We start from the raw sequence: 27738 nt of genomic DNA on the forward strand, positions 1-27738 counted from the left end.
CGGGCCAAATATAGAACGGCTTGTTGTGGCCATAGACATATAATCCATTGAAGGGTTTTGGAACCTCTTCACCTGCCAATTTGACTGTTAAACTAATGGGTACACTTGCAATGGCTGCCATTGATAAATCTTAATCTGGTTTTGGACTCGTGATTTGAACCGGAAAACATGTTGAGGGAGGCACTCCCTTCTCAAATCGAACACTAGCCTAATCTGCACAGCTTGGTTGTGTTGTCAACAAAGCAGCATGGTGCATAGTCCAGAAACATACATCTGTTTGAATTTTCAAACTAGTTTTCATTGGGGGACGTTTTTATCAAAAGCATTCACTTTTGCATGTGAAAACACAGAATCCTACTCATTACTGCACGTGATTAATTAGGCCTATATCACTTATGTTTTAGGGCCACATCCCTTTTGTTTTTAACCGATTTCGCCTGCTTTGAACTGGACACCTGGCTCACGAACGAATGCAATTTACCTTCAACCGGTGCCTCATACGTTTACCCGGCCAGATTAATCGAATCCCCTTAATGGCAGCAGTAAATGCTCGCAGAGCGCGCAGCCACAGATTGACAGAATTGAATCAAGGGGAAGAGTGTACGAGAAAGAAAAAGCTATGCGTCTTGCTACAATATGTCATTTTTGGAATATAGTAACGTTTAAATGTTGAGTTTGGGGATTTTTTCCACCAAGGCGTGACCGTTTTTGGTGATGGTCTAGTAGATTGCAGTCCGTGGTTGAGACGAGTGTTCCGCTTGATCAAGTCTTGAAGAAACCAGCAGCATTTTACAACTTGCTTATACAGTGAGTAGGCACCAGCCGCACGATTGTTCTTTGCTAACTGGGCTAGTACAGGGATTTCTCAACCATATCTGCCATAGAACTACACAGCTGATTCAAACAACCAACTCGTCTTCAAGCTTTGATAATTTGAATCAGCTGTGTAGTTACAGGGCAAAATAACATAACGTGCACCCGGAGGGCCCCAGGGCCGAGTTTGGGAAACCCTGGTCTACTAGGCCTATCCTACTGTTAAGATTATACTATTTTGTTCTTCACGGTAGGCTATATACAATCTCTACTGCATATGTGCACGTTCTGTTAATTTAAAGGCAAATGGCTAAATTCCAAAACAATATCTCAATGTAATTAGCATATGAATTGGTCAATTCAATTATTCCAAAGTCAAAATCCTGTAGACCTACGTATAAAATGTGTGCAAAAAAGTCAATAGGCGAAGCAATGACAAGTCACGTTTTGTATTCATAATTGTAGCCTACACTGAACGAAATAAAATAACACATGTGGCAGCCTCACAAGAAGAGTTGACACTGCCAAAGTAAATAATGAGTATTAGGACTTTTCCACAACAGTATTCACCTATTACACAGTCTTCATTTATATCCATTGATACATGGTAACACTCTGATTCAGCTTTGCATGTAGTACCTTGAATTCCTCAGATGGAGACTGAAACACATGACTGTCCTCATATAAAACTAAGAATGTAATGTTTGTTGAAGAAGTAAGATATCAACAATCTGTCTAAATGATCATTTACCTCATGTGTATGTATTAAGGAAATAAGATGTGCCATCTCAAACATACTAAAATATCAATACAATATGAATGTGTCCATTAAAATCATCAAATTCACTCTGATTGACATAATTACTTTTCTAATCAAAATGTCTTATCCACTTTTGAACACATGTCATTGTCTGCCACTCTCTTTAGTGTAATTGTCCATTGGGCCCTTTGCCAGACAGTTAAAAAGAAATTGAAACACTCATTGGTGTTATTACTAATGATTTGTACTGGTGTTTATTGTTTACCCATTCTGTCTCCTGTGGGATTCTAGATTGAGGAGAGAGAGTACAGCATGCAATGGCTCATACTGTCTGTTGATGAATACAGAAAATAAACGCATCCAAATTTAAGTTTTCTGCTTATGGTCACCATGAAGGGAGTTATATTTACCATTAGTTCACATGACAGGTAATTGTGTGTAGTATGTATTAGGGGTTTCTACCAAACTGACTTGTTGTGAATAAAAGTCTGAGCGTGATGATGTAGTTCAACGTCAGGGTTGTGGGTCTGATTCCCAGGTGGGACCAATATGGGAAGAAGTACAAACATGTATGCACTCACTACTGTGAGGCCCTCTGGATAAGAGTGAATGCTAAATTACTAAAACATATTTTTTGTATTTTATGGATAGGCATTTACAATAGTAAAACATATGACTTCTTGAGTTTCTATTGTTAGTATAAAAACAGGAAGACAACAAGAATAAGTGTCATAGTACACCACACCTAAAATATGTACGCTATTTAGACCATTGTGTTATTGTGGCGTTAGTGCCCCATTCTCCTTTCCTTCCCCACGCCCCTCCCATATCCTCTCCCCCTCGATCGGACCCTGTTTTCCCAGATCGTCTTTCAGTGAAAACAAACACATACAAATCTATTTGTCGTTTAAGATTAACATCTTCCACTCTGCGGCAGTTTCTTAAAGACTGATATGTTTTGGTTGGCATACAGCAATAGTGATTGAAGAAAAATGAGAGTATTGTTGTTTCAGAAGAACGCCTATATTTTCCATAGAGCGGGGAAAATAACTTGAATCGGGCCAGGATGTAGGATGGTTTTATTTCACAAAACAAGTGCTGGGCACAACCCAGCCCAGAGTATTTGGCTGCAGATCTTGAATGTCATGTTCAGCAGTGGACTGTTGACTTTGTCATGTTTCGTAACGCGACCGAACGGTCAAACTCAATACCACCAGGAAAACCAGGAATTGTGGACAGCGCTCACACTACTGAGTCACTCGTTGTCCGTGACATCAGATGGGCGTGTGCAATTGCCCCTTCGCTAAGCCTGGCGTCTAAATGTTTCTGCAACCAACCGCAGCACTCCCAATGGATAGCAACGGTCGTCGAGTTCAACACCTCCGACATGTTCATGTTTAAATCCCATGAAAGCCAGTGAGGGCTATAAAACAGTTTTGCTTTGACTGCATGCTGACATTGACTTCAGAGCCATTCAGCTAGCTACACTGTTACAGATTTTAACCAGGTTCCGGTGAAGCAATTGTAATGACAGTCCATCGCAAGATACCCAAGAGTTTCTTGATCAGCCAGGGGTAGTTGTGTTGAATTTAGATGTGTATTAGACACACCGTTTTTGAGATAATTGTGAAGGGATTTCGCCAGCGGTTGAATGGAATTGGGCATTCCGGGAAAATGTTATCGGAGGTTGCAACAGTAACTAAGGGGGGCTGGGCTTAGCGAAGGGTACATTTAAAATACCTCAACTGTGTTCGAATACCAATATGCTAACATACTGTGTACTACATACAACTAGTTAATTTTAGTATACTATAAACAAACAGTATTATTTCAGTTGAGTGTACTTCTGCTTCACCTGTCTACCGGAAGTTTATGCTGTTGCTATGCAACTTCTTGCTAGTTTGTTAGCATAACAAATACTAGCTAGAAATCTTATGACTTCATTGTAGTAACAATGTCCATTGAGAATGCACAACACATATACCGCTAAGAATGACGTGAATAATCAAGTCAATAAATGTTGGGTAGTTAGTTGGCTAGCATATTGTAATGAAACAGCAGGGAGCCGGTCCCTGGACCTTCGAGCCCGAGGTCCGGCGTGCTATCGACTGTGCTGCAAAAGCATGCTTGTGCGGCAGGCTCGATTTCCACGCTTATAAACCCAGGGTCTTTACAATATAGTTAATATACTGGCAAGTTTGATGTGTTAGTAGCCAACTAACGTTACCGGTACATACAAATCAAATCAAATCAAATTTTATTTGTCACATACACATGGTTAGCAGATGTTAATGCGAGTGTAGCGAAATGCTTCTAGTTCCGACAATGCAGTAATAACAAACAAGTAATCTAACTAACAATTCCCCAAAAAACTACTGTCTTATACACAGTGTAAGGGGATAAAGAATATGTACATAAGGATATATGAATGAGTGATGGTACAGAGCAGCATAGGCAAGATACAGTAGATGATATCGAGTACAGTATATACATATGAGATGAGTATGTAAACCAAGTGGCGTAGTTAAAGTGGCTAGTGATACATGTATTACATAAGGATGCAGTCGATGATATAGAGTACAGTATCTACGTATGCATATGAGATGAATAATGTAGGGTAAGTAACATTATATAAGGTAGCATTGTTTAAAGTGGCTAGTGATATATTTACATAATTTCCCATCAATTCCCATGATTAAAGTGGCTGGAGTAGAGTCAGTGTCATTGACAGTGTGTTGGCAGTAGCCACTCAATGTTAGTGGTGGCTGTTTAACAGTCTGATGGCCTTGAGATAGAAGCTGTTTTTCAGTCTCTCGGTCCCAGCTTTGATGCACCTGTACTGACCTCGCCTTCTGGATGACAGCGGGGTGAACAGGCAGTGGCTCGGGTGGTTGATGTCCTTGATGATCTTTATGGCCTTCCTGTAGCATCGGGTGGTGTAGGTGTCCTGGAGGGCAGGTAGTTTGCCCCCGGTGATGCGTTGTGCAGACCTCACTACCCTCTGGAGAGCCTTACGGTTGAGGGCGGTGCAGTTGCCATACCAGGCGGTGATACAGCCCGCCAGGATGCTCTCGATTGTGCATCTGTAGAAGTTTGAGTGCTTTTGGTGACAAGCCAAATTTCTTCAGCCTCCTGAGGTTGAAGAGGCGCTGCTGCGCCTTCCTCACGATGCTGTCTGTGTGAGTGGACCAATTCAGTTTGTCTGTGATGTGTATGCCGAGGAACTTAAAACTTGCTACCCTCTCCACTACTGTTCCATCGATTTGGATGGGGGGGTGTTCCCTCTGCTGTTTCCTGAAGTCCACAATCATCTCCTTAGTTTTGTTGACGTTCAGTGTGAGGTTATTTTCCTGACGCCACACTCCGAGGGCCCTCACCTCCTCCCTGTAGGCCGTCTCGTCGTTATTGGTAATCAAGCCTACCACTGTTGTGTCGTCCGCAAACTTGATGATTGAGTTGGAGGCGTGCATGGCCACGCAGTCGTGGGTGAACAGGGAGTACAGGAGAGGGCTCAGAACGCACCCTTGTGGGGCCCCAGTGTTGAGGATCAGCGGGGAGGAGATGTTGTTGCCTACCCTCACCACCTGGGGGCGGCCCGTCAGGAAGTCCAGTACCCAGTTGCACAGGGCGGGGTCGAGACCCAGGGTCTCGAGCTTGATGACGAGCTTGGAGGGTACTATGGTGTTTGAATGCCGAGCTGTAGTCGATGAACAGCATTCTCACATAGGTATTCCTCTTGTCCAGATGGGTTAGGGCAATGTGCAGTGTGGTTGAGATTGCATCGTCTGTGGACCTATTTGGGCGGTAAGCAAATTGGAGTGGGTCAAGGGTGTCTGGTAGGGTGGAGGTGATATGGTCCTTGACTAGTCTCTCAAAGCACTTCATGATGACGGATGTGAGTGCTACGGGGCGGTAGTCGTTTAGCTCAGTTACCTTAGCTTTCTTGGGAACAGGAACAATGGTGGCCCTCTTGAAGCATGTGGGAACAGCAGACTGGTATAGGGATTGATTGAATATGTCCGTAAACACACCGGCCAGCTGGTCTGCGCATGCTCTGAGGGCGCGGCTGGGGATGCCGTCTGGGCCTGCAGCCTTGCGAGGGTTAACACGTCTAAATGTCTTACTCACTTCGGCTGCAGTGAAGGAGAGACTGCATGTTTTCGTTGCAGGCCGTGTCGGTGGCACTGTATTGTCCTCAAAGCGGGCAAAAAAGTTATTTAGTCTGCCTGGGAGCAAGACATCCTGGTCCGTGACTGGGCTGGGTTTCTTCCTGTAGTCCGTGATTGACTGTAGACCCTGCCACATGCCTCTTGTGTCTGAGCCGTTGAATTGAGATTCTACTTTGTCTCTGTACTGGCGCTTAGCTTGTTTGATAGCCTTGCGGAGGGAATAGCTGCACTGTTTGTATTCAGTCATGTCACCAGACACTTTGCCCTGATTAAAAGCAGTGGTTTGCGCCTTCAGTTCCACACGAATGCTGCCATCAATCCACGGTTTCTGGTTAGGGAATGTTTTAATCGTTGCTATGGGAACGACATCTTCAACGCACGTTCTAATGAACTCGCACACCGAATCAGCGTATTCGTCAATGTTGTTATCTGACGCAATACGAAACATCTCCCAGTCCACGTGATGGAAGCAGTCTTGGAGTGTGGAGTCAGCTTGGTCGGACCAGCGTTGGACAGACCTCAGCGTGGGAGCTTCTTGTTTTAGTTTCTGTCTGTAGGCAGGTATCAACAAAATGGAGTCGTGGTCAGCTTTTCCGAAAGGGGGGCGGGGCAGGGCCTTATATGCGTCGCGGAAGTTAGAGTAACAATGATCCAGGGTCTTTCCACCCCTGGTTGCGCAATCGATATGCTGATAAAATTTAGGGAGTCTTGTTTTCAGATTAGCCTTGTTAAAATCCCCAGCTACAATGAATGCAGCCTCTGGATAATTCGTTTCCAGTTTGCAGAGAGTTAAATAAAGTTAGTTCAGAGCCATCGATGTGTCTGCTTGGGGGGGGGATATATACGGCTGTGATTATAATCGAAGAGAATTCTCTTGGTAGATAATGCGGTCTACATTTGATTGTGAGGAATTCTAAATCAGGTGAACAGAAGGATTTGAGTTCCTGTATGTTTCTTTCATCACACCATGTCACGTTGGCCATAAGGCATACGCCCCCGCCCCTCTTCTTACCAGAAAGATGTTCGTTTCTGTCGGCGCGATGCGTGGAGAAACCCGCTGGCTGCACCGCTTCGGATTGCGTCTCTCCAGTTAGCCATGTTTCCGTGAAGCAGAGAACGTTACAGTCTCTGATGTCCCTCTGGAATGCTACCCTTGCTCGGATTTCATCAACCTTGTTGTCAAGAGACTGGACATTGGCAAGAAGAATGCTAGGGAGTGGTGCACGATGTGCCTGTCTCCGGAGTCTGACCAGAAGACCGCTTCGTTTCCCTCTTTTTCTGAGTCGTTTTTTTGGGTCGCTGCATGTAATCCACTCCGTTACACTGGTTGTAAGGCTGAACACAGGATCCGCATCGCGAAAAACATATTCTTGGTCGTACTGATGGTGAGTTGACGCTGATCTTATATTCAGTAGTTCTTCTCGGCTGTATGTAATGAAACCTAAGATGACCTGGGGTACTAGTGTAAGAAATAACACGTAAAAAAACAAAAAACTGCATAGTTTCCTAGGAACGTGAAGCGAGGCGGCCATCTCTGTCGGCGCCGGAAGTAAAACTGCTGTAATGCTATGCGGTTCGTAAGGCTGGCGACTGTGGCGTAGCTAACAAATTAACATAAAGTGTAACTTCATTTACTTAAAAAGTAATTACTTTATTATGTTGCTCAACATTTTCTTGACATTTGTCATCAAATACATTTTATAGAAAAAGCAATTTGTATCCACTGTAGGTTTTCTCTTTAACCCTAATCAAGCGCACCTGATACTAATAATTACCTGGTTGAAAAGCTGAATCAGGTTAGTTACAAGTGGGGTTGGAGCGAAAACCTACAGGAAGGTAGCTCTCCAGGAACAGGGTTGGAGAGCCCTGGTTTAAAGTGACTAGTGATCCATTTATTTATATAGCCCTCTGTACATCAGCTGATATCTCCAGAGTGCTGTACAGAAACCCAGCCTAAAACCCCAAACAGCAAGCAATGCAGGCGTAGAAGCACGGCGGCTAGGAAAAACTCCCTAGAAAGGACAAAACCTAGGAAGAAACCTAGAGAGGAACCAGGCTATGAGGGGTGGCCAGTCCTCTTCTGGCTGTGCCGAGTGGAGATTATAACAGAACATGGCCAAATAATGGTCAAATAATAATAATCACAGTAGTTGTCGAGGGTGCAGCAAGTCAGCACTCAGGAGTAAATGTCAGTTGGCTTTTCATAGCTGATCATTAAGAGTATCTCTACCACTCCTGCTGTCTCTAGAGAGTTGAAAACAGCAGGTCTGGGACAGGTAGCATGTCCCGTGAACAGGTCAGGATTCCATAGCCGCAGGCAGAACAGTTGAAACTGGAGCAGCAGCACGGCCAGGTGGACTGGGGACAGCAAGGAGTCATCATGCCAGGTAGTCCTGAGACATGGTCCTAGGTCGCAGGTCCTCCGAGAGAGAGAAAGAAAGAGAGAATTAGAGAGAGCATACTTAAATTCACACAGGACACCGGATAAGACCGGAGAAGTACTCCAGATATAACAAACTGACCCTATCCTCCCGACACATAAACGACTGCAGCATAAATACTGGAGGCTGAGACAGGAGGGGTCAGGAGACACTGTGGCCCCATCCGATGATACCCCCGGACAGGGCCAAACAGGAAGGATATAAACCCACCCACTTTGCCAAAGCACAGCCCCCACACCACTAGAGGGATATCTTCAACCACCAACTTACCATCATCCTGAGACAAGGCCGAGTATAGCCCACAAAGATCTCCGCCACGGCACAACCCAAGGGGGGGCGCCAACCCAGACAGGAAGATCACATCAGTGACTCAAGTGACGCACCCCTCCTAGGGACGGCATGAAAGAGCACCAGTAAGCCAGTGACTCAGCCCCTGTAATAGGGTTAGGGGCAGAGAATCCCAGTGAAAAGAGGGGAAACGGCCAGGCAGAGACAGCAAGGGCGGTTCGTTGCTCCAGAGCCTTTCCATTCACCTTCACACTACTGGGCCAGACTACACTCAATCATATGACCCACTGAAGAGATGAGTCTTCAGTAAAGACTTAAAGGTTGAGACCGAGTCTGCGTCTCTCACGTGGGTTGGTAGACCATTCCATAAAAATGGAGCTCTATAGGAGAAAGCCATGCCTCCAGCTGTTTGCTTAGAAATTCTAGGGACAATTAGGAGGCCTGCGTCTTGTGACCGTATCGTACATGTAGGTAGGTACGGCAGGACCAAATCAGAAAGATAGGTAGGAGCAAGCCCATGTAATGCTTTGTAGGTTAGCAGTAAAACCTTGAAATCAGCCCTTGCCTTAACAGGAAGCCAATGTAGGGAGGCTAGCACTGGAGTAATATGATCAAATTTTTTGGTTCTAGTCAGGATTCTAGCAGCCGTAAACTGAAACTGAAGTTTATTTAGTGCTTTATCCGGGTAGCCGGAAAGTAGAGCATTGCAGTAGTCTAACCTAGAAGTAACAAAAGCATGGATACATTTTTCTGCATCATTTTTGGACAGAAAGTTTCTGATTCTTGCAATGTTACATAGATGGAAAAAAGTTGTCCTTGAAACAGTCTTGATATGTTCGTCAAAAGAGAGATCAGGGTCCAGAGTAACGCCCAGGTCCTTCACAGTTTTATTTGAGACGACTGTACAACCATCAAGATTAATTGTCAGATTCAACAGAAGATCTCTTTGTTTCTTGGGACCTAGAACAAGCATCTCTGTTTTGTCCGAGTTTAAAAGTAGAAAGTTTGCAGCCATCCACTTCCTTATGTCTGAAACACAGGCTTCTAGCGAGGGCAATTTTGGGGCTTCACCATGTTTCATTGAAATGTACAGCTGTGTGTCATCCGCATAGCAGTGAAAGTTAACATTAGGTTTTTGAATGACATCCCCAAGAGGTAAAATATATAGTGAAAACAATAGTGGTCCTAAAACGGAACCTTGAGGAACACTGAAAATTTACAGTTGATTTGTCAGAGGACAAACCATTCACAGAGACAAACTGATATCTTTCCGACAGATAAGATCTAAACCAGGTCAGAACTTGTCCGTGTAGACCAATTTGGGTTTCCAATCTCTCCAAAAGAATGTGGTGATCGATGGTATCAAAAGCAGCACTAAGGTCTAGGAGCACGAGGACAGATGCAGAGCCTCGGTCTGATGCCATTAAAAGGTAATTTACCACCTTCACAAGTGCAGTCTCAGTGCTATGATGGGGTCTAAAACCAGACTAAAGCATTTCGTATACATTGTTTGCTGCTGTCTCTTCGATGTGGATAGGGGGGTGCTCCCTCTGCTGTTTTCTGAAGTCCACGATCTTCTCCTTTGTTTTGTTGATGTTGAGTGAGAGGTTATTTTCCTGACACCACACTCCGAGTGCCCTCACCTCCTCCCTGTAGGCTGTCTCGTCGTTGTTGGTAATCAAGCCCACTACTGTTGTCGTCTGCAAACTTGATGATTGAGTTGGAGTCGTGCATGGCCACGCAGTCGTGTGTGAACAGGGAGTACAGGAGGGGGCTGAACACGCACCCTTGTTGGGACCCCAGTGTTGAGGGTCAGCGAAGTGGAGATGTTGTTTCCTACCTTCACCACCTGTGGGGCGGCCCGTCAAATTCCAGGACCCAATTGCACAGGGTGGGGTTGAGACCCAGGACCTCCAGCTTGATGATGAGCTTGAAGGGTACTATGGTATTGAATGCTGAGCTGTCATCAATGAACAGCATTATTACATAGGTATTCCTCTTGTCCAGATGGGATAGGCAGTGTACAGTGTGATGGCGATTGCATCGTCTGTGGACCTGTTGGGGCGGTATGCAAACTGAAGTGGGTCTAAGGTGGCCGGTAAGATGGAGGTGATATGATCCTTGACTAGTCTCTCAAAGCACTTCATGATGACAGAAGTGAGTGCTAGTCAGTTAGTTCAGTTATCTTTGCCTTCTTGGGTTCAGGAACAATGCTGTGGCACTGTATTATCCTCAAAGCGGGCAAAGAAGGTTTTTAGTTTGTCTGGAAGCGTGATGTCGGTGTCCGTCACTACAGACTGGGGTTCAATCCCAGACTGTGTCACAGCTGGCCGGGAGTCCCGTAGGGCGGCGCACAATTGGCCCAGCTTCGCCCGGTTTGGCCAGGGGGGTTATCTTGGCTCAATGGGCTCTAGCAAATCCTAACTTCAGTCATCAGTTGAATGGTTTTTCCTCCTACACATTGATGCGTCTGGCTTCCGGGTTAAGCGAGCAGGTTTTAAGAAGCACCGCGGCTTGGCGGGTCATGTTTCAGAGGACGCAAGACCCGACCTTAGCCTCTCCTGAGCCCGTTGGTGAGTTGCAGCAATGAGACAAGATCGTACCTACCAATTGGATATCACGAAGAAAAAAAAAACCTAGTTTGTATAATTTTGTATTAATTATTATGTAGTTTGTATAACTTCTTCGGCATGATATACTCCTCTGTTTATATTCACATTTACTATCAGGCAGAATACACAGGAAAAATGTGAACTTCTTTTCTTTTTCGGATCTCCCTTGGAGTTTCCAGTTACTATATACACTGAGTTTTCCAAACCGTAGGAACAACTTTTGCCTTCAGAACAGCCTCATTTCGATGGGCATGGACACTACAAGATGTCAAAAGCGTTCGACGGGGATGCTGCTTCCCACAGTTCTGTCAAGTTGGATGGAAGTCCTTTGGGTGGTGGACCATTCTTGATACACACAGGAAACTGTTAACTGAAAAAACCCAGGCTGGCATCTACTACCATACCCTGTTCAAAGGCACTTAAGTATTTTATTGCCCATTCACCCTCTGAATGGCACACATACACAACCCATGTCTCAAATCTTCAAAATCCTTATTTAGCATGTCTCCTCCCCTTCATCTACACTGATTGAAGTGGATTGAACAAGTGACATAAGGGATTATAGCTTTCACCTGGTCAGTCTATGTCATTGAAAGAGCAGGTGTTCTCAATGCTTTGTATACTCTGTGTATAGTGGGAGAGCAGTCTGTTTCATGGAAGCTCGGAGATCAAACTTCAAGAATGTAACATAATATTTAGACGGGACAATGGGCTCAAATTCAGCAAATTATATGTTGAGACCTAGAAGAATAGATAAGCTACTATGAATACATATACAATACACAGGCAATGGTGGGGATCAAATTGGAATTGGAATTGGAATAAAATTTGATTTGATTTACCAGACTCTGGACTTATACTGTATGTTTCGGTTTGTAAGCCCACCCTACTTAATGGCAGCGGGCCAGCTTAAGGGTGATGTTCAGTGGGGTTAACTCTTCTCTCATGTTTTTCTAGGGATGAACAGCATGGCAACCTCCCGCATTCTCTTCATCTGCCTTCTCCTCATCCTAACAGTTGTGTCGCAGGAGCCGCCAACTTCTGAACAAGGTACATTTGATTAATGATGAACCAGACCAAACCAGAGGGGCTTTCCTTTCGCTGGACAATCAATACAGACCTATCAGATTCCTAGAAGTACTTCCTGTGCATGTATAGTTCGTAGTAAGGACTGTCTTGTATGTACACTATGTAGTATTATATACATAGGGGAGAACCAGGATGAAAGTAACACTTAGTTTTTTCCCTAATTACTTAGATCGATAAAGCTAGAGACACCATATTTTATGACAAACAACACTTATCATGACAAACAACTTACAGTATATATGTCCTCTACCATAAGCAACTATAATTTCTTCTTTAGGGTAAATTAGTTTAAATTAAATAGACCAAGACCAGAACTACTGCAATGTTACTATTGTAACTTCCAGCGGGGCGAGAGTAACACAGCCTTGGGGTGGAAGTGACAGCTTGTGAAAAGTGCACAATATCTGTCTTATCCCCATGTTTCTGGTTTGTAATGCTCATTACTTTCGACAAATGTACTATCAGACATAATTTCATTGTCGATTTGAATAATTCATGTTAAAGGTTAGAAGTGTATGAAAATGAACCTTGCGACAACATCTCAATGTTGCGCAATCATAATATTTTTGGCGTACAATATTAATCAGACTAAAAGGAATCACATAATGGCTGTATTAACCATCATTTCCTAATCTCACTTTAATGGGAATGTAGAAAGAGATGTGTTTCACCATTTTTAAATGAATATTCATGCATAGCCCTACCAATCAGGTGTGCTCCAGCTGTCCTTGTCATGTGCACTCCTCGTGTCTTGATAGAATAAAACATTTTTATTTTCTTCACAAAATGGCATACTCATCATGCTTATCACATTTCCATGGATTGACACAAGGTAATTGACCCACATAATCATAAATATATGTATATATTTTTAACCACTAACTTGTTGATTTAAAGCTTGTGAGAAGTGGATCCATCCAGTCAATTTATTAAGGCATAATTCTAATGTCATATAATGTTCAAACATTCAGTCACTTGTTGATATCTTGCTAACGTTATAAAAGCAATATGAACTGTGCTTAAACGGTTTATTCTATTCCAGGTTCATCAGTTAACATTGTTACTTTCGTCCCACCCCTTTCTCCTGTAACTTCTCCCAGGCTAACACCCAAGACTAGCTAGCATGACACTTGAAATCTTTACTGTCATTTGTCCACTAGATGGTTTAAGAAAGTGACATGTTTGGAACCTTAACAACCTCTCAATGTTGTTTTTCCTCATTTGAAGTAATGTATTTAATAAATGGCCTCCCGAAGAACATGGAGGCCAGTGGTTATTTAGAGAGAGTTACTTGTTCAAGCTTCATCAATCCGCTGCCTTGGCTGTCAGGGGAGTGCGCTTCGTCCCCCTCCCCATTAAAACAGCCATTTCCTATCTCCATCCCTACTATTACCCAGCAGCTGTGCAAACACAACCCTCTCTTTCCCTTTGATTAAAGTCATGATGAATGTTTGGACTTTTCAGTCCTAACGTGAGAGAGTAATTCATGATAGTTTCCAAAAATAAATATACAGCAAGCATTTACCTGTTCTGTTTTGTTCAAGAAATGAAGTGAATTACATGTGCAATGTCCCATTTCCCCATTTATGGTAGAGGAAACTTGAGTGAAGGACATCTGATATATATTGTACTTATGTGGGCACTTTAAAGCAGTAGCTGCAACCAAGGTATTCTCCTTCAATTGAACAGATTTAAAGCACTGAGGTAAAACCTTGGATTATAAAGCTTTTCTTTCTGTTTGTGTCCCCACCTCCTGCACCTCCCACCCATTTATCTCAGATAAAATGTGTAAATTATATTTTTGTCTGGGATCTCAACTATTCTGACAAAGTGAAGTAACACTCACTGGAAACAGAGGAACTTTGTCGAAGAAGCAACACAGTCAAAGCCACAAATCAGACAAAACAGACTCACGGTAGAGGGAAAGCCTCTGCTCAATCAGTCATCGCTATAGAGCTCTAATAAAGTGTATAATGTTACGTAACATGAAGAAACACTTATGAAAGTGTGACTTCACTCACCATGAAGGCCTGAACCACCTAGGAATAAAACTTCCTGCACTCAAACTTTGTTCATTCAACACTCTTGAATGAAGGGGGCCTCTGAATATCTAAACCGTTTCCCACAGTGCACTACTCACTGCTCCCACACTGCCCCTTCAGAATTCCTGGGAATCCAGTTCCTGGAAAGCACTCGATGTGCAGCGTGCCCAGTGCAACACTATGTGCCCATACGTGCATGCTTATTTAAAGAACATGTTCTAACATATTGTATTAGTCTGTATAATACACTAAACACAGTGCCATTGCATTATCATAAAACATGTTGCGTTTTCACAAATAACTGCTATATTCAATTATTTATGTAACATTTAAACCAGAGTGTGTAATTAAATCATTCATACTGTATATCTGTGACCTAGTCCTCTGAGAGTTGTTAACTGTGTGCCAGACAGTAACAGTATGATGATACCCCCTGGTGTGTAGGGGAGAACCGGGACAAAGGTAACACATACATTTTCTCAGATAACTATGTCATTCTAACTTCTGCGTTAAGTCGGCATGTTCCTAAAGTGGAGGACGAGCTCCCTGTTAAAAAAACAGCCCAGCCCAACCATGTTTCACAGAGTTAAAAAGTGGTTTTGAGCCATTGAAGGAGGTAAAAAAAACAGACCCAGAAGGGTTTTTCATTAGTAGAGTTTAAGGCAATAGCACCATCCCTTTCATCTGTATAGATGTGACTGTGTATATGGGATATGTCAGTGACATTGTAGAGCGATAATAGGGAATTTGCCTCTATAAAGCAGCCTGTTCTAGCACTCCTTGCATGTGTACTCTACAGGGAATTACATTAAAAGGTACATGTGCATTTAGAAGCCCCTTGATTAAAATATACATTTTCTCCCACCGTACCTCCTATTTGACAGCAGCCGATCAAACGCAACGCTCTCTTTCCTTTGATTAGTCAGGATGAATGTTTTGACATTTCAGTCCTAATGTGAGAGATTTTACGAGATAAATGAGCACGTTTTGCATCGTTATTAAAGGCAATTAAATGTACTCTGCACTGCAGGGATGTCAGGGTAAACGGATTGTAATGGAAAAGAGTTCACCTTCCAGTGACTGGAAATACTAGAATAACTGGAACTCAAAAGTGTATGTTTTCTTGGAAAGTGTGTTTTGAAGTTAGAGCTTCAACGTTTTGTTGGAGCCAGTGATATCTGCTGCGCACCTTTGCTTCTGTGAAAACTAGCGACCTGAACTTGGCGAACACTAATCAAACAGCACTCGCTCAAGTCCACATTCAAGAACATTCACAAGTACTCACATATATATTTACACGTGCACATTTACATTCAGAAAATATTGGGTAAGTCAAAATGGGGACTGCATAGTACGCACACACACACGCTCGCACGCACACGCACACACACACACACACACCACTAGTCCCTGAATCCTAATCAGTCACAGGAAATGTACCTAGTATGAAACCCTTAAGCGTTGCCAGGTGTTGGATAGATTTTTCCTCTTAATTCTAAGGGTGTTCCTGGGAGGAAAGGATCTGGTAAACAGGTTATTTTTAACCTTTGCGCCCCCTTCCCCCCTTGTTGAGCTGCTAACCAAGCCAGTGGTATGCATCACTCCTCAGAAGAGCAATACACCGTTGAAGCTGCCATCTCCCTAGGCGCCAGGGCCCTTCAATCAGCTGTTGTGCTGTCCCACTCATCGGTGTTGATGTGGCAGACTGACAGCTCTTGCCAGTGTCATTATGGGAGATGGTACTTAAGTCACTCCTCGGGGCTGTGAACAGACAAGAGTGTTTACCTTAAGCGCCCCTCTCCCCGAGGACACATTAGTATGATAATTTAATATAGCACAGACAGACCAGGACAGCACTTACCTGGTATAAACAAGATAGAATGATAATTTACCATTCCTACAGCTTATTTATTGGTTCCTTTATAATCTCAATGAGCAGAAGGTAACAAGATAAGCAATATTACAGCGTTTTCATGTGTAGAGGTAGTAATTGGCTTCTGAGAAAATCATTCCAATTGAGCAATTTAATTAGGAATTTAATTGTCCGCTGTCATTTCCTGCAGAAACAGAAGATATCTGAACAGTAGTGTCCCTTACTGTGAGTAGAGGTTTCACACCTTGTACTATGTAGTTCTGAGAACCGGTAACGGAGAGGATTTACCAGAAAGTCCCGTGGGCAGTATAGTCTGGCTGACAATTTGAAGGTCTACGGATACTTCCAGGAAAACACAGCTGTCCGCCCTGTGGCTATTACACATGAAGAGCAGCTCAGCCCCGTAAATGGTCTCTATATACAGCAACGGGCGTAGTGCAACTTGACTGGGAGTGTGTGTCATTTTAGGATAATTAAAAATGGGCGCAAAGTTAATGTTTAAGTTAGAGTTTTGACTGTTTGCAAGCCTTATAGACTGTGTGTGCTCACGTCTCTCTTTCTCACGCTCTCCCTCTCAGCCCTGCCCCAGATCCGCCCCCAGATCACTGGCTGTGTCTCCCATGACATGAACACGTTCCGCTGCAGATGGAATGTCGGAACATTCCAGAACCTCACAGAGCCCAGAGACCTGCGGATGTTCTACTACATCAATAATAAGAAGTGAGAGAATGAAGAGTTTGTTCACTGATAGGCCAATTCATTTTTCTTGAAATCCTTTGTAGTTATTAGCCGTATGCGAGTCTCTTCCTCTTACCTACATGTCAGGTGCATGATGTTAGTCTTTCTTCCAATCAGCACAGTATTAAACCCCCCATGTTGTCTCCCATGCCTGCAGCATATCTCCCAAAGAGTGGAGTGAGTGTCCTAACTACATGGCTGACAGGATAGACGAGTGCTTCTTCAATGAAAGCTACACGAAGGTCTGGATAACCTACAGTGTCCAACTCCGCTCTGGAGATCAGGATAATCTCTATGACGAGGTCATCTTCACTGTGGAAGACATCGGTGAGCCTGGCCTCTGACCTCCTAAACCATAGTTACCTATACAGTACTTTCAGAAAGTGTTCACAACCCCTTGACTTTTTCCACATTTTGTTGCGTTACAGCCTGAATTAAAAAAATTAAATACTGAATTTTATATATCACTATTACTAGACAAAATAAAGAAAAACCCTTGAATGAGTAGGTGTTCTAAAACTCTTGACTGGTTGTGTGTGTGTGTGTGTATATATATTTCAGAACACCTACTCGGTTTTGCTTTATTTTTACTATTTTCTACATTGTAGAATAATAGTGAAGACATGAAAACCATGACATAACACAATTGGAATCATGTAGTAACCAAAAAAGTTCATCAAAAAGTAATTATTTTTGTAGTAACCAAAAAACAAATCAAAATATCTTATGAGATTCTTCAAATAGCCACCCTTTGCCTTGGTGACAGCTTTGCACACTCTTGGCATTGAAGTCATAAACAGCTCAATGCTTGAAGCACAGCGACGAGCTGCTGGCAAAACGCACGAAAGTGCTGTTTGAATGAATGCTTACGAGCCTGCTTGGTGCCTACCATCGCTCAGTCAGACTGCTCTATCAAATCATAGACCTAATTATAACATAACACAAAGAAATACTATCCTTAGTTTCCGGATTCGACCATATTAATGACCTATCATCTCGAAAACAAGACGTTTATTATTTCAGTGAAATACAGAACCGTTCTGTATTTTATCTAATGGGTGGCATCCATAAGTCTAAATATTCCTGTTACATTGCACAACTTTCAATGTTATGTCATAATTACGTACAATTCTGGCAAATTAGGCAGCCCAAACTTTTTCATATACAGTGCCTTGCGAAAGTATTCGGCCCCCTTGAACTTTGCGACCTTTTGCCACATTTCAGGCTTCAAACATAAAGATATAAAACTGTATTTTTTTGTGAAGAATCAACAACAAGTGGGACACAATCATGAAGTGGAACAACATTTATTGGATATTTCAAACTTTTTTAACAAATCAAAAACTGAAAAATTGAGCGTGCTAAATTATTCAGCCCCTTTACTTTCAGTGCAGCAAACTCTCTCCAGAAGTTCAGTGAGGATCTCTGAATGATCCAATGTTGACCTAAATGACTAATGATGATAAATACAATCCACCTGTGTGTAATCAAGTCTCCGTATAAATGCACCTGCACTGTGATAGTCTGAGGTCCGTTAAAAGTGCAGAGAGCATCATGAAGAACAAGGAACACACCAGGCAGGTCCGAGATACTGTTGTGAAGAAGTTTAAAGCCGGATTTGGATACAAAAAGATTTCCCAAGCTTTAAACATCCCAAGGAGCACTGTGCAAGCGATAATATTGAAATGGAAGGAGTATCAGACCACTGCAAATCTACCAAGACCTGGCCGTCCCTCTAAACTTTCAGCTCATACAAGGAGAAGACTGATCAGAGATGCAGCCAAGAGGCCCATGATCACTCTGGATGAACTGCAGAGATCTACAGCTGAGGTGGGAGACTCTGTCCATAGGACAACAATCAGTCGTATATTGCACAAATCTGGCCTTTATGGAAGAGTGGCAAGAAGAAAGCCATTTCTTAAAGATATCCATAAAAAGTGTTGTTTAAAGTTTGCCACAAGCCACCTGGGAGACACACCAAACATGTGGAAGAAGGTGCTCTGGTCAGATGAAACCAAAATTGAACTTTTTGGCAACAATGCAAAACATTATGTTTGGCGTAAAAGCAACACAGCCCATCACCCTGAACACTCCATCCCCACTGTCAAACATGGTGGTGGCAGCATCATGGTTTGGGCCTGCTTTTCTTCAGCAGGGACAGGGAAGATGGTTAAAATTGATGGGAAGATGGATGGAGCCAAATACAGGACCATTCTGGAAGAAAGCCTGATGGAGTCTGCAAAAGACCTGAGACTGAGACAGAGATTTGTCTTCCAACAAGACAATGATCCAAAACATAAAGCAAAATCTACAATGGAATGGTTAAAAAATAAACATATCCAGGTGTTAGAATGGCCAAGTCAAAGTCCAGACCTGAATCCAATCGAGAATCTGTGGAAAGAACTGAAAACTGCTGTTCCCAAATGCTCTCCATCCAACCTCACTGAGCTCGAGCTGTTTTGCAAGGAGGAATGGGAAACCATTTCAGTCTCTCGATGTGCAAAACTGATAGAGACATACCCCAAGCGACTTACAGCTGTAATCGCAGCAAAAGGTGGCGCTACAAAGTATTAACTTAAGGGGGCTGAATAATTTTGCACGCCCAATTTTTCAGTTTTTGATTTGTTAAAAAAGTTTGAAGTATCCAATAAATGTCGTTCCACTTCATGATTGTGTCCCACTTGTTGTTGATTCTTCACAAAATACAGTTTTATATCTTTATGTTTGAAGCCTGAAATGTGGCATAAGGTCGCAAAGTTCAAGGGGGCCGAATACTTTCGCAAGGCACTGTACACTGACTCTGCGTGCAATGAACGCAAGAGAAGTGAGACAATTTCACCTGGTTAATATTGCCTGCTAAATATGCAGGTTTAAAAATATATACTTCTGTGTATTGATTTTAAGAAAGGCATTGATGTTTATGGTTAGGTACAGTCGTGCAACGATTGTGCTTTTTTCGCAAATGAGCTTTTGTTAAATCATCCCCCGTTTGGCGAAGTTGGCTGTCTTTGTTAGGAAGAAATAGTCTTCACAGAGTTCGCAACGAGCCAGGTTAGCAGGCAATATTAACTAAATATGCAGGTTTAAAAATATATACTTGTGTAGCCTCCTCGTGGAGTGCAATGTAATCAGGTGGTTAGAGCGTTGGACTAGTTAACTGTAAGGTTGGAAGATTGAATCCCCGAGCTGACAAGGTGCACATCTGTCATTCTGCCCCTGAACAAGGCAGTTAACCCACCGTTCCTAGGCCTTCATTGAAAATAAGAATGTGTTCTTAACTGACTAGTTAAATAAAGGATAAATAAATGTGTAAAAAAAAAAAATAATAATAATAAAAAATAAAATAAAAATCGGTGTCCAAAAATACTTGAAATTGGCCATTCCGATTAATCAGTCGACCTCTAGTTAAGACACTTGCCAGTTGGTCCAGGCATGCTTTGAGTACATGTCCTGGTAATCCGTCTGGCCCCACGGCTTTGTGAATGTTGACCTGTTTTAAAGGTCTTGCTCACATTGGCTACGAAGAGCGTTTATCACACAGTCGTCCTAACAGCTGATGCTCTAATGCATGCTTCAGTGTTGCTTGCCTCGAAGCAAGCATAAAATGCATTTAGCTCGTCTGGCAGGCTCACTGGGCAGCGCACGACTGGATTTCCCTTTGTAGTCCGTAATAGTTTTTAAACCCTGCCACATCCGACGAGAGTCAGAGCCGGTGTAGTGGGATTCAGTCTTAATCCTGTATTGAAGCTGTGCATGTTTGATGGTTCGTTTGAGGGAGTTGCGGGATTTCTTATAAGCGTCTGGATTAGTGTCCCGTCTCCTTGAAAGTGGCAGCTCTAACTTGTAGCTTGATGCGGATGTTGTCTGTAATCCAAGGCTTCTGGTTGGGATATGTACAGTCACTGTGGGGACAACGTCGTTGATGCACTTATTGATGAAGCCGATGATTTAGGTGGTATACTCCTCAATGTCCTTGGATGAATCCCAGGAACATATTCCAGTATTCCAGGCTAATAAAACAGTCCTGTAGCGTAGCATCCGCGACATCTGACCGCTTCTGTATTGAGCAAGTCACTGTTACTTCCTGAGCGAGTCACTGTTACTTTTTGCTTGTAAGCAGGAATCACGATGATAGAATTATGGTCAGATGTGCCAAATGGAGGGCGAGGGAGAGCTTTCTATGCGTCTCTGTGTGTGGAGAAAAGGTGGTCTAGAGTTTTCTCCATCTTTTCTTCACGCAAATGACTGGGATTTGGGCCTGTTCCCAAGAAAGCAGTATCTCCTTTCTGTCAGACTCGTAAAGAAAAAAATCTTTGTCTAGTTCGAGGTGAGTAATCGCTGTTCTGATGTACAGAAGTTATTTTCAGTCATAAGAGACGGTAGCAGCAACATTATGTACAAAATAGGTTACAAACAACGCAAAAAAACGAACAAAATAGCACAGTTGGTTAGGAGCCCGTAAAACGGCAGCCATCCCCTCCGGCGCCATTCTTAAGATCTTGGCTTGCATTTTGACTCAAAGTGATCTTGACTACTGATCTATGCTAATTGAAGTAGATTTAACAAGTGACATCAATGAGGGATCATTGCTTTCACCTGGATTCCCCTGGCTTCCTATGTTATGGAAAGAGCAGGTGTTCTTAATGATTTGTTGCTGACAGGTGTATGAAATTGAGCACACAGCCATGCAATCTCCATTGACAAACACTGGCAGTAAATTGGCCTTACTGAAGAACTTGTGACTTTCAGCGTTGCACCGTCCTAGGATGCCACCTTTCCAACAAGTCATTTCATCAAATTTCTGCTCTGCTAGAGCTGCCCCAGTCAACCGTAAGTGCTGTGCTGTTATTGTGAAGTGGAACATCTAGGGCCAGCAATGGCTCAGCCGTGATGTGGTAGGCCACACAAGCTCACAGAACAGGACCGCTGAGTGCTGTGCATAGAGTGTAAAAATTGTCTGTCCTCGGTTGCAACACTCACTACGGAGTTCCAAACTGCCTCTGGAAGCAACGTCAGCACAATAACTGTTCTTTGGGAGCTTCGTGAAATGGGTTTCCATGGCCGAGCAGCTGCACACAAGCCTAAGATCACCATGCGCAATCCCAGGTGTCGGCTGAAGTGGTGTAAAGCTTGCTGCCATTGGACTCTGGAGCAGTGGAAACGCATTCTCTGGAGTGATGAATCACGCTTCACCATCTGGCTGTCCAACAGACGAATCTGGGTTTGGCGGATGCCAGAAGAATGCTAACCTGCCCGAATGCATTGTGCCAACTGTAAAGTTTGGTGGAGGAGTAATAGTATGGGCTGCTTTTCATGGTTCAGGCCCCTTAGTTCCAGTGAAGGAAAAACTTAACTCTACAGCATACAATGACATTCTAGACGATTCTGTGCTTCCAAATTTGTGGCAACAGTTTAGGGTAGGCCCTTTCCTGTTTTAGCATGACAATGCCCCATGCACAAAGCGAGGTCCATACAGGAATGGTTTGTCGAGGTCGGTGTGGAATAACTTTACTGCCCTGCACATAGCCCTGACCTCAACCCCATCAAACACCTTTGGGATGAATCGGAACACTGACTGCGAGCCAGGCCTAATCTCCCGACCTCACTAATGCTCTTGTGGCTGAATAGAAGCAAGTCACTGCATCAATGTTTCAACATCTAGTGGAAAGCCTTCCCAGAAGAGTGGAGGCTGTTATAGCAGCAAAGCGGGGACCAAATCCATATTAATGCCCATGATTTTGGAATGAGATTTTCGACGAGCTGGTGTCCACATACTTTTGGTCATGCAGTGTGTGTGTGTACAGTATATACAGTATATTGCCTAGTTGTGTAGATATGTTGAATTTTGTATGTGCCGTTCAGCATTTCAAGTGATGACCCAACTAATGTTTTCCAGTGGAACCAGACCCTCCAATAGCGCTGAACTGGACCCTGCTGAATGTGGGTCTAACCGGGAGCCACTTTGACATCATGGTGAGCTGGGAGCCGCCACACTCTGCAGACGTGTCTATGGGCTGGATGACGCTACAATACGAGGTGCAGTACCGTGAGGTCAATTCAACACTGTGGAGGATGGTGAGTCTACACCCTAGCAGTTAGCTGACTAGTGGTGGCTTTTCTGCATGATAAATTAGTGAGACATTCTACTGCACTGATGGATAAAGTAACACAAGCATTTCACTGCACCTGCCAGAAGACCTGCAAATCTGTGTATGCATTCAATTAACTTTGATTTGATTACCCTTGAGGACTCTGACTCTGACTCTTTTTGTGAAACTGTTGCAGATCCAACCATTGTGACATTTCAGAATTTTTACATAGGGCTCTATTCAATCCGTATCGAGGAAGTTCAGCATTACAGCATGGTTTAAATTCCCGCGTTAGCGGAGACTGCATTCACGGTAAACAATGTATATTGTCAGCTAAATCCTAAATGACCTTACCATTTCTATCACGCAATCTGCAACGCTTCAGCGACACAGATTGAATAGATTCCTAAATGTAGTTTTCAGTGCTCATATACACCTTCATCTGGACAGACCTGCTAAGACTGCTGTCCATGTAATTTTGACATGACCAAGTTTTACTGCACTATTTTAAAAGTACCTAATAATCTAGTCTTATGCCTCCTTCTCCCACGTTGTAATTTAGAACAGACAGCCTCTTTCCCACTGTCCTCATTCTCCCCCTTTCATCTCCCTCCATGCAAGGGAACATGAGTCTAATCTTGGGGGTAATCTACCAAAGTGACATACCAAGGCTCTACTTGCTTTCGTTGATTCAGGTCCTTATATGGATGAAGCATGCCGATGTAAGTTGTCTCGCCTGCTGTGTGGGTGCTATTCACCAACTTACTGGTGTGAAACCTCTCTGTTTTGACTGCACCCCCTAGGTGAACCTTGAGAAGGGGAGGCAGCGGTCGCTGTACGGGCTGCGCACCAACACAGATCACGAGGTCAGGGTGAGGTGCAAGACGCTGGCATCCCGTAATTTTGGGGAATTCAGCGACCCCATAGTCATACACATCCCCACTAAAGGTACTGACATGTATAGTTTTTATATACTGTCATATAGAATGTAACATGTTATAACATATATGATGTCTCTGTTTTGAATCATATTAATTGCCTTCTATATATGTGTGCTCAGAGTCCCGATTTCCAGTTACTGTCCTGCTTGTCTTTGCTGCCTTGGGTTTAGCAGTCATCCTAATACTGGTCATCTATTCCCAGCAACAGAAGTAAGATATTTACTTTTCCCTGTTACTCTGTCTTAAAATAATATGTTCAACCTCTAAATATGAAGTCTTATGCAACCTGTGTGCCTGTTAATAACTATTCCTCTATCTTCAAGGTTGATGATGATTCTCCTGCCTCCAATTCCTGGTCCCAAAATCAAAGGAATCGACCCTGAGCTCTTCAAGGTATTAATTTGACACAATTTTAAAAAGCGGGGAGACAATATGAAGTACCAGCGAGGTTGTAATAGATGTATGTTTCCCCTTTAAACTAACTCTGAGGTATTATGTCTTTGTCCATAGAAAGGTAAGTTGGCTGAGCTGACCTCCATCCTGGGCGACCACCCTGACCTGAGGCCAGAGCTGTACGGTGAAGACCCCTGGGTGGAGTTCATCGAGCTGGACATGGAGGAGCCCAACGACAGGCTGACTGAGCTGGACACACAGTGCTTGATGGACCGCTCGCCCTCCTCAGACTGTCCCCCTCTCACCATTGGCTTCGGAGATGACGACTCTGGCCGGGCCAGCTGCTGTGACCCTGATCTGCCTGAACCAGAGGCCTTCCCCTTCCATCCCCTCCTCTCCAACACCAGCCCCAGCCTGGTGCCCTCTGGTGCCAGCACTGAGGCCAGCTCCCCAGTCCAGACCCCCACCACAGGGATGATTCTCTGGGCTGTCCCTGGCAGGGAGGACCTCTATACCCAGGTGAGCGAGGTGAGACCCACTGGTGAAGTGCTGCTGATGCCTGAGGAGCAGAGCAAGGTTGAGAAGGATGCAGAGGAGAAGGCTAAGGAGGAAATGGGGGAAAAGAAGCCGAGGAAGGAGTTTCAGCTACTGGTAGTGAATGCTGACAGGGGAGGTTACACCACAGAGTTAGACGCTGGGAAGATGAGTGCCAAACTCCCTACTGGGAGAGGCAGCCAGCCTGCTCCAACAGAGGATAGTAGGCTTGTGCAGGGACAGCCCTTTGGGGAGTACCAGAGCCTGTACTTTGAGGCTGAAATGCCCCCCATCCCACCTGCCTCGCCCGTCTCCCCACTGCTCCCTCTCTCTGTCTACACCATGGTGGAGGGAGTGGACAGGCAGAACAGCCTCCTTCTGAAGCCCAGCCCCCCACCTGCACCCCATCCAGTCCTAACCAAGCTGCCCCTTCCTACACCTACACCAGAGGGGTACCTGACCCCTGACCTACTGGGAAATATTACACCATAACTCATAGGTGTAGAGACTATGCTATTGCACACAGATCAGAGGTGGCATTGGAATTCAGTGACTATAAATCAAAGAGTAGGTTGCCAAATGGTATACCTCCAAAAATGAGGGGGGTTCCCCTGCCTGCCCCACCTCTTATCCTTCCTTCGCCCAACATGACCGCTACAGACATTTTGAGGTTTGGTAAGAAGGATGGGGAGGTCAGGAGAGGGGTTTGTTCTTCAAGGTCTGAACTGATGTGCCACACCTGTCTGCTAACACCTTAACTGTGAAAACAAAGGATATAGAAGGACAAGAAGGGATTATGGTCTCTCATAGGAGCTGGCCGTATGAAATATCTTAACATATTACTAATGTTTTTGAAGAACATTATCTATAAGTGACTTTAATTGCCAGCACAAGATACATATAGTTAACTTAGTGGTGTTGATAACAATAATTTACAATAATCCCAATTATTGGTTCTTACAACTAAAAAGTATTTACAGATCGGAATATTGTCAAAAGGGAAACATTTGGTAAACAAGTGGGAATACACCATCTGTGTTCTGCCGATTGACTGTGGCTTCTCAACCAGTCTATAAGAGTAGGTCATTGTGTTGTTTTTCCATATATACACAAATGTGTTTTATCAAAAATTATATATATTTTTTTCTGCTTACTATGATGTACGCTTGCAAAAAGGGGACTATCAAATGAGTGTCAGATGATATTTCTGGGGAACTGAAAATGGTAATGGTTCTTCACTGTACAGCTATAATGTTATAAATAAACATATTTCACATTAAAACTACTGATTCATTTCATGTAGTACTAATGCTTTGAGTTGTAGCCATTGGACTAGGCTCCATTTGATTTCACAGCGTCAAATGAATCTAAGATCCGTAGAATTTAAATGAATTTTAAAGTAGCCACCCATCAGGATTGTGTTATCTTTAGTGATAGAGGGAGAGAGACCAGTCATGAGCAGATGAACATGAATGACAGACCTCATTCACCTGCACACCCTAAAATTGACAAACAAACAAATCAAAACAAAGGCAAAGTCTTCTCATGCTTTGTTGATTTCAAAAAAGCCTTCAACTCAATTTGGCATGCGGGTCTGCTATACTAATTGATGGAAAGTGGTGTTGGAGGAAAAACATACGACATTATAAAATCCATGTCCACAAACAAGTCTGCGGTTAATATTTTTTCACAGGGCTGTGGGGTGAGACAGGGATGCAGCTTAAGCCCCACCCTCTTCAACATATATATCAACGAATTGGCGAGGGCATTAGAACAGTCTGCAGCCCCTGGCCTCACCCTACTAGAATCTGAAGTCTAATGTCTACTGTTTGCTGATGATCTGGTGCTTCTGTCACCAACCAGTTAGGGCCTACAGCAGCTCCTAGATCTTCTGCACAGATTCTGCCAGATCTGGGCCCTGACAGTAAAGGCCAAAATAATGGTGTTCCAAAAAAGGTCCAGTCGCCAGGACCACAAATACAAATGACATCTAGACGCCGTTGCCCTAGAGCACACAAAAAACTATACATACCTCGGCTTAAAGATCAGCGCCACAAGTAACTTCCACAAAGCTGCGAACGATCGATCTGAGAGACAAGGAAAGAAGGGCCATCTATGCCATCAAAAGGAACATAAAATTCGACATACCAATAAGGATCTGGCAAAAAAATACTTGAATCAGTTAGAGAAACCATTGCTCTTTTTTCATTGTGAGGTCTGGGGTCCGCTCACCAACCAAGAATTCACAAAATGGGACAAACACCAAATTGAGACTGCATGCAGAATTCTGCAACAATATCCCCAGTGTACAACGTAAAACACCAAATAATGCATGCAGAACAGAATTAGGCCGATACCCTCTAATTATCAAAATCCAGAAAAGAGCCATTAAATTATACAACCACTTAAAAGGAAGTGATTCCTAAACCTTCCACAACAAAGCCATCACTTACTGGTCCTGGGGCTCTGTTCACAAACACGAACAGACCCCACAGAGCCCCAGGACAGCAACACAATTAGACACAACCAAATCATAAGAAAACATTGGAAAGAATTATCAAAAACCGCAAACTAGAATGTTATTTGACCCTAAACAGAGAGTACACAGTGGCAGAATACCTGACCAAACTTAAGGAAAGCTTTGACTATGTACAGACTCAGTGAGCATAGCCTTGCTATTGAGATAGGCCGCCGTAGGCAGCCCTGGCTCTCAAGAGAAGACAGGCTGTGTGCACACTGCCCACAAAATGGTGGAAACTGAGCTGCACTTCCTAACCTCCTGCAAATGTATGACCATATTAGAGACACATATTTCCCTCAAATTACACAGATCCACAAAGAATTCGAAAACAAACCCAATTTTGAAAAACTCCCATATCTACTGGGTGAAATAACACCGTGTGCCATCACAGCAGAAAGATTTGTGACCTGTTGCCACAAGAAAAGGGCAACCAGC

The 27738-nt window shown here is 43.5% G+C and overlaps 1 protein-coding gene across 1 annotated transcript; it reads left to right on the top strand.

The window, feature by feature from the left end:
• Positions 1–467: 467 nt before the first annotated feature.
• On the top strand, positions 468–26064 carry LOC109873840 (growth hormone receptor). The gene is made up of 9 exons (XM_020465568.2): positions 468–807; positions 12041–12133; positions 16666–16807; positions 16983–17152; positions 22722–22900; positions 23718–23862; positions 23975–24065; positions 24179–24248; positions 24366–26064. Exons 2-9 carry the CDS (start codon positions 12043–12045, stop codon positions 25272–25274), a joined length of 1797 nt encoding a protein of 598 aa, XP_020321157.1. The 5' UTR covers positions 468–807; positions 12041–12042; the 3' UTR covers positions 25275–26064.
• The last annotated feature ends 1674 nt before the right edge of the window (positions 26065–27738 follow it).

This window comes from Oncorhynchus kisutch, linkage group LG29 (genome assembly GCF_002021735.2).
Source record: "Oncorhynchus kisutch isolate 150728-3 linkage group LG29, Okis_V2, whole genome shotgun sequence".
Lineage (NCBI taxonomy): Eukaryota > Metazoa > Chordata > Actinopteri > Salmoniformes > Salmonidae > Oncorhynchus > Oncorhynchus kisutch.

What these genes read in the sequence shown, in the direction of transcription:
- LOC109873840 (XM_020465568.2), top strand. Translation starts at nt 12,043, where the DNA reads ATGAACAGCATGGCAACCTCCCGCATTCTCTTCATCTGCCTTCTCCTC. An exon ending in GCCGCCAACTTCTGAACAAG is followed by an intron (nt 12,134 to 16,665) that starts GTACATTTGATT and finishes TCTCCCTCTCAG; the next exon opens with CCCTGCCCCAGATCCGCCCC. An exon ending in CATACACATCCCCACTAAAG is followed by an intron (nt 23,863 to 23,974) that starts GTACTGACATGT and finishes ATGTGTGCTCAG; the next exon opens with AGTCCCGATTTCCAGTTACT.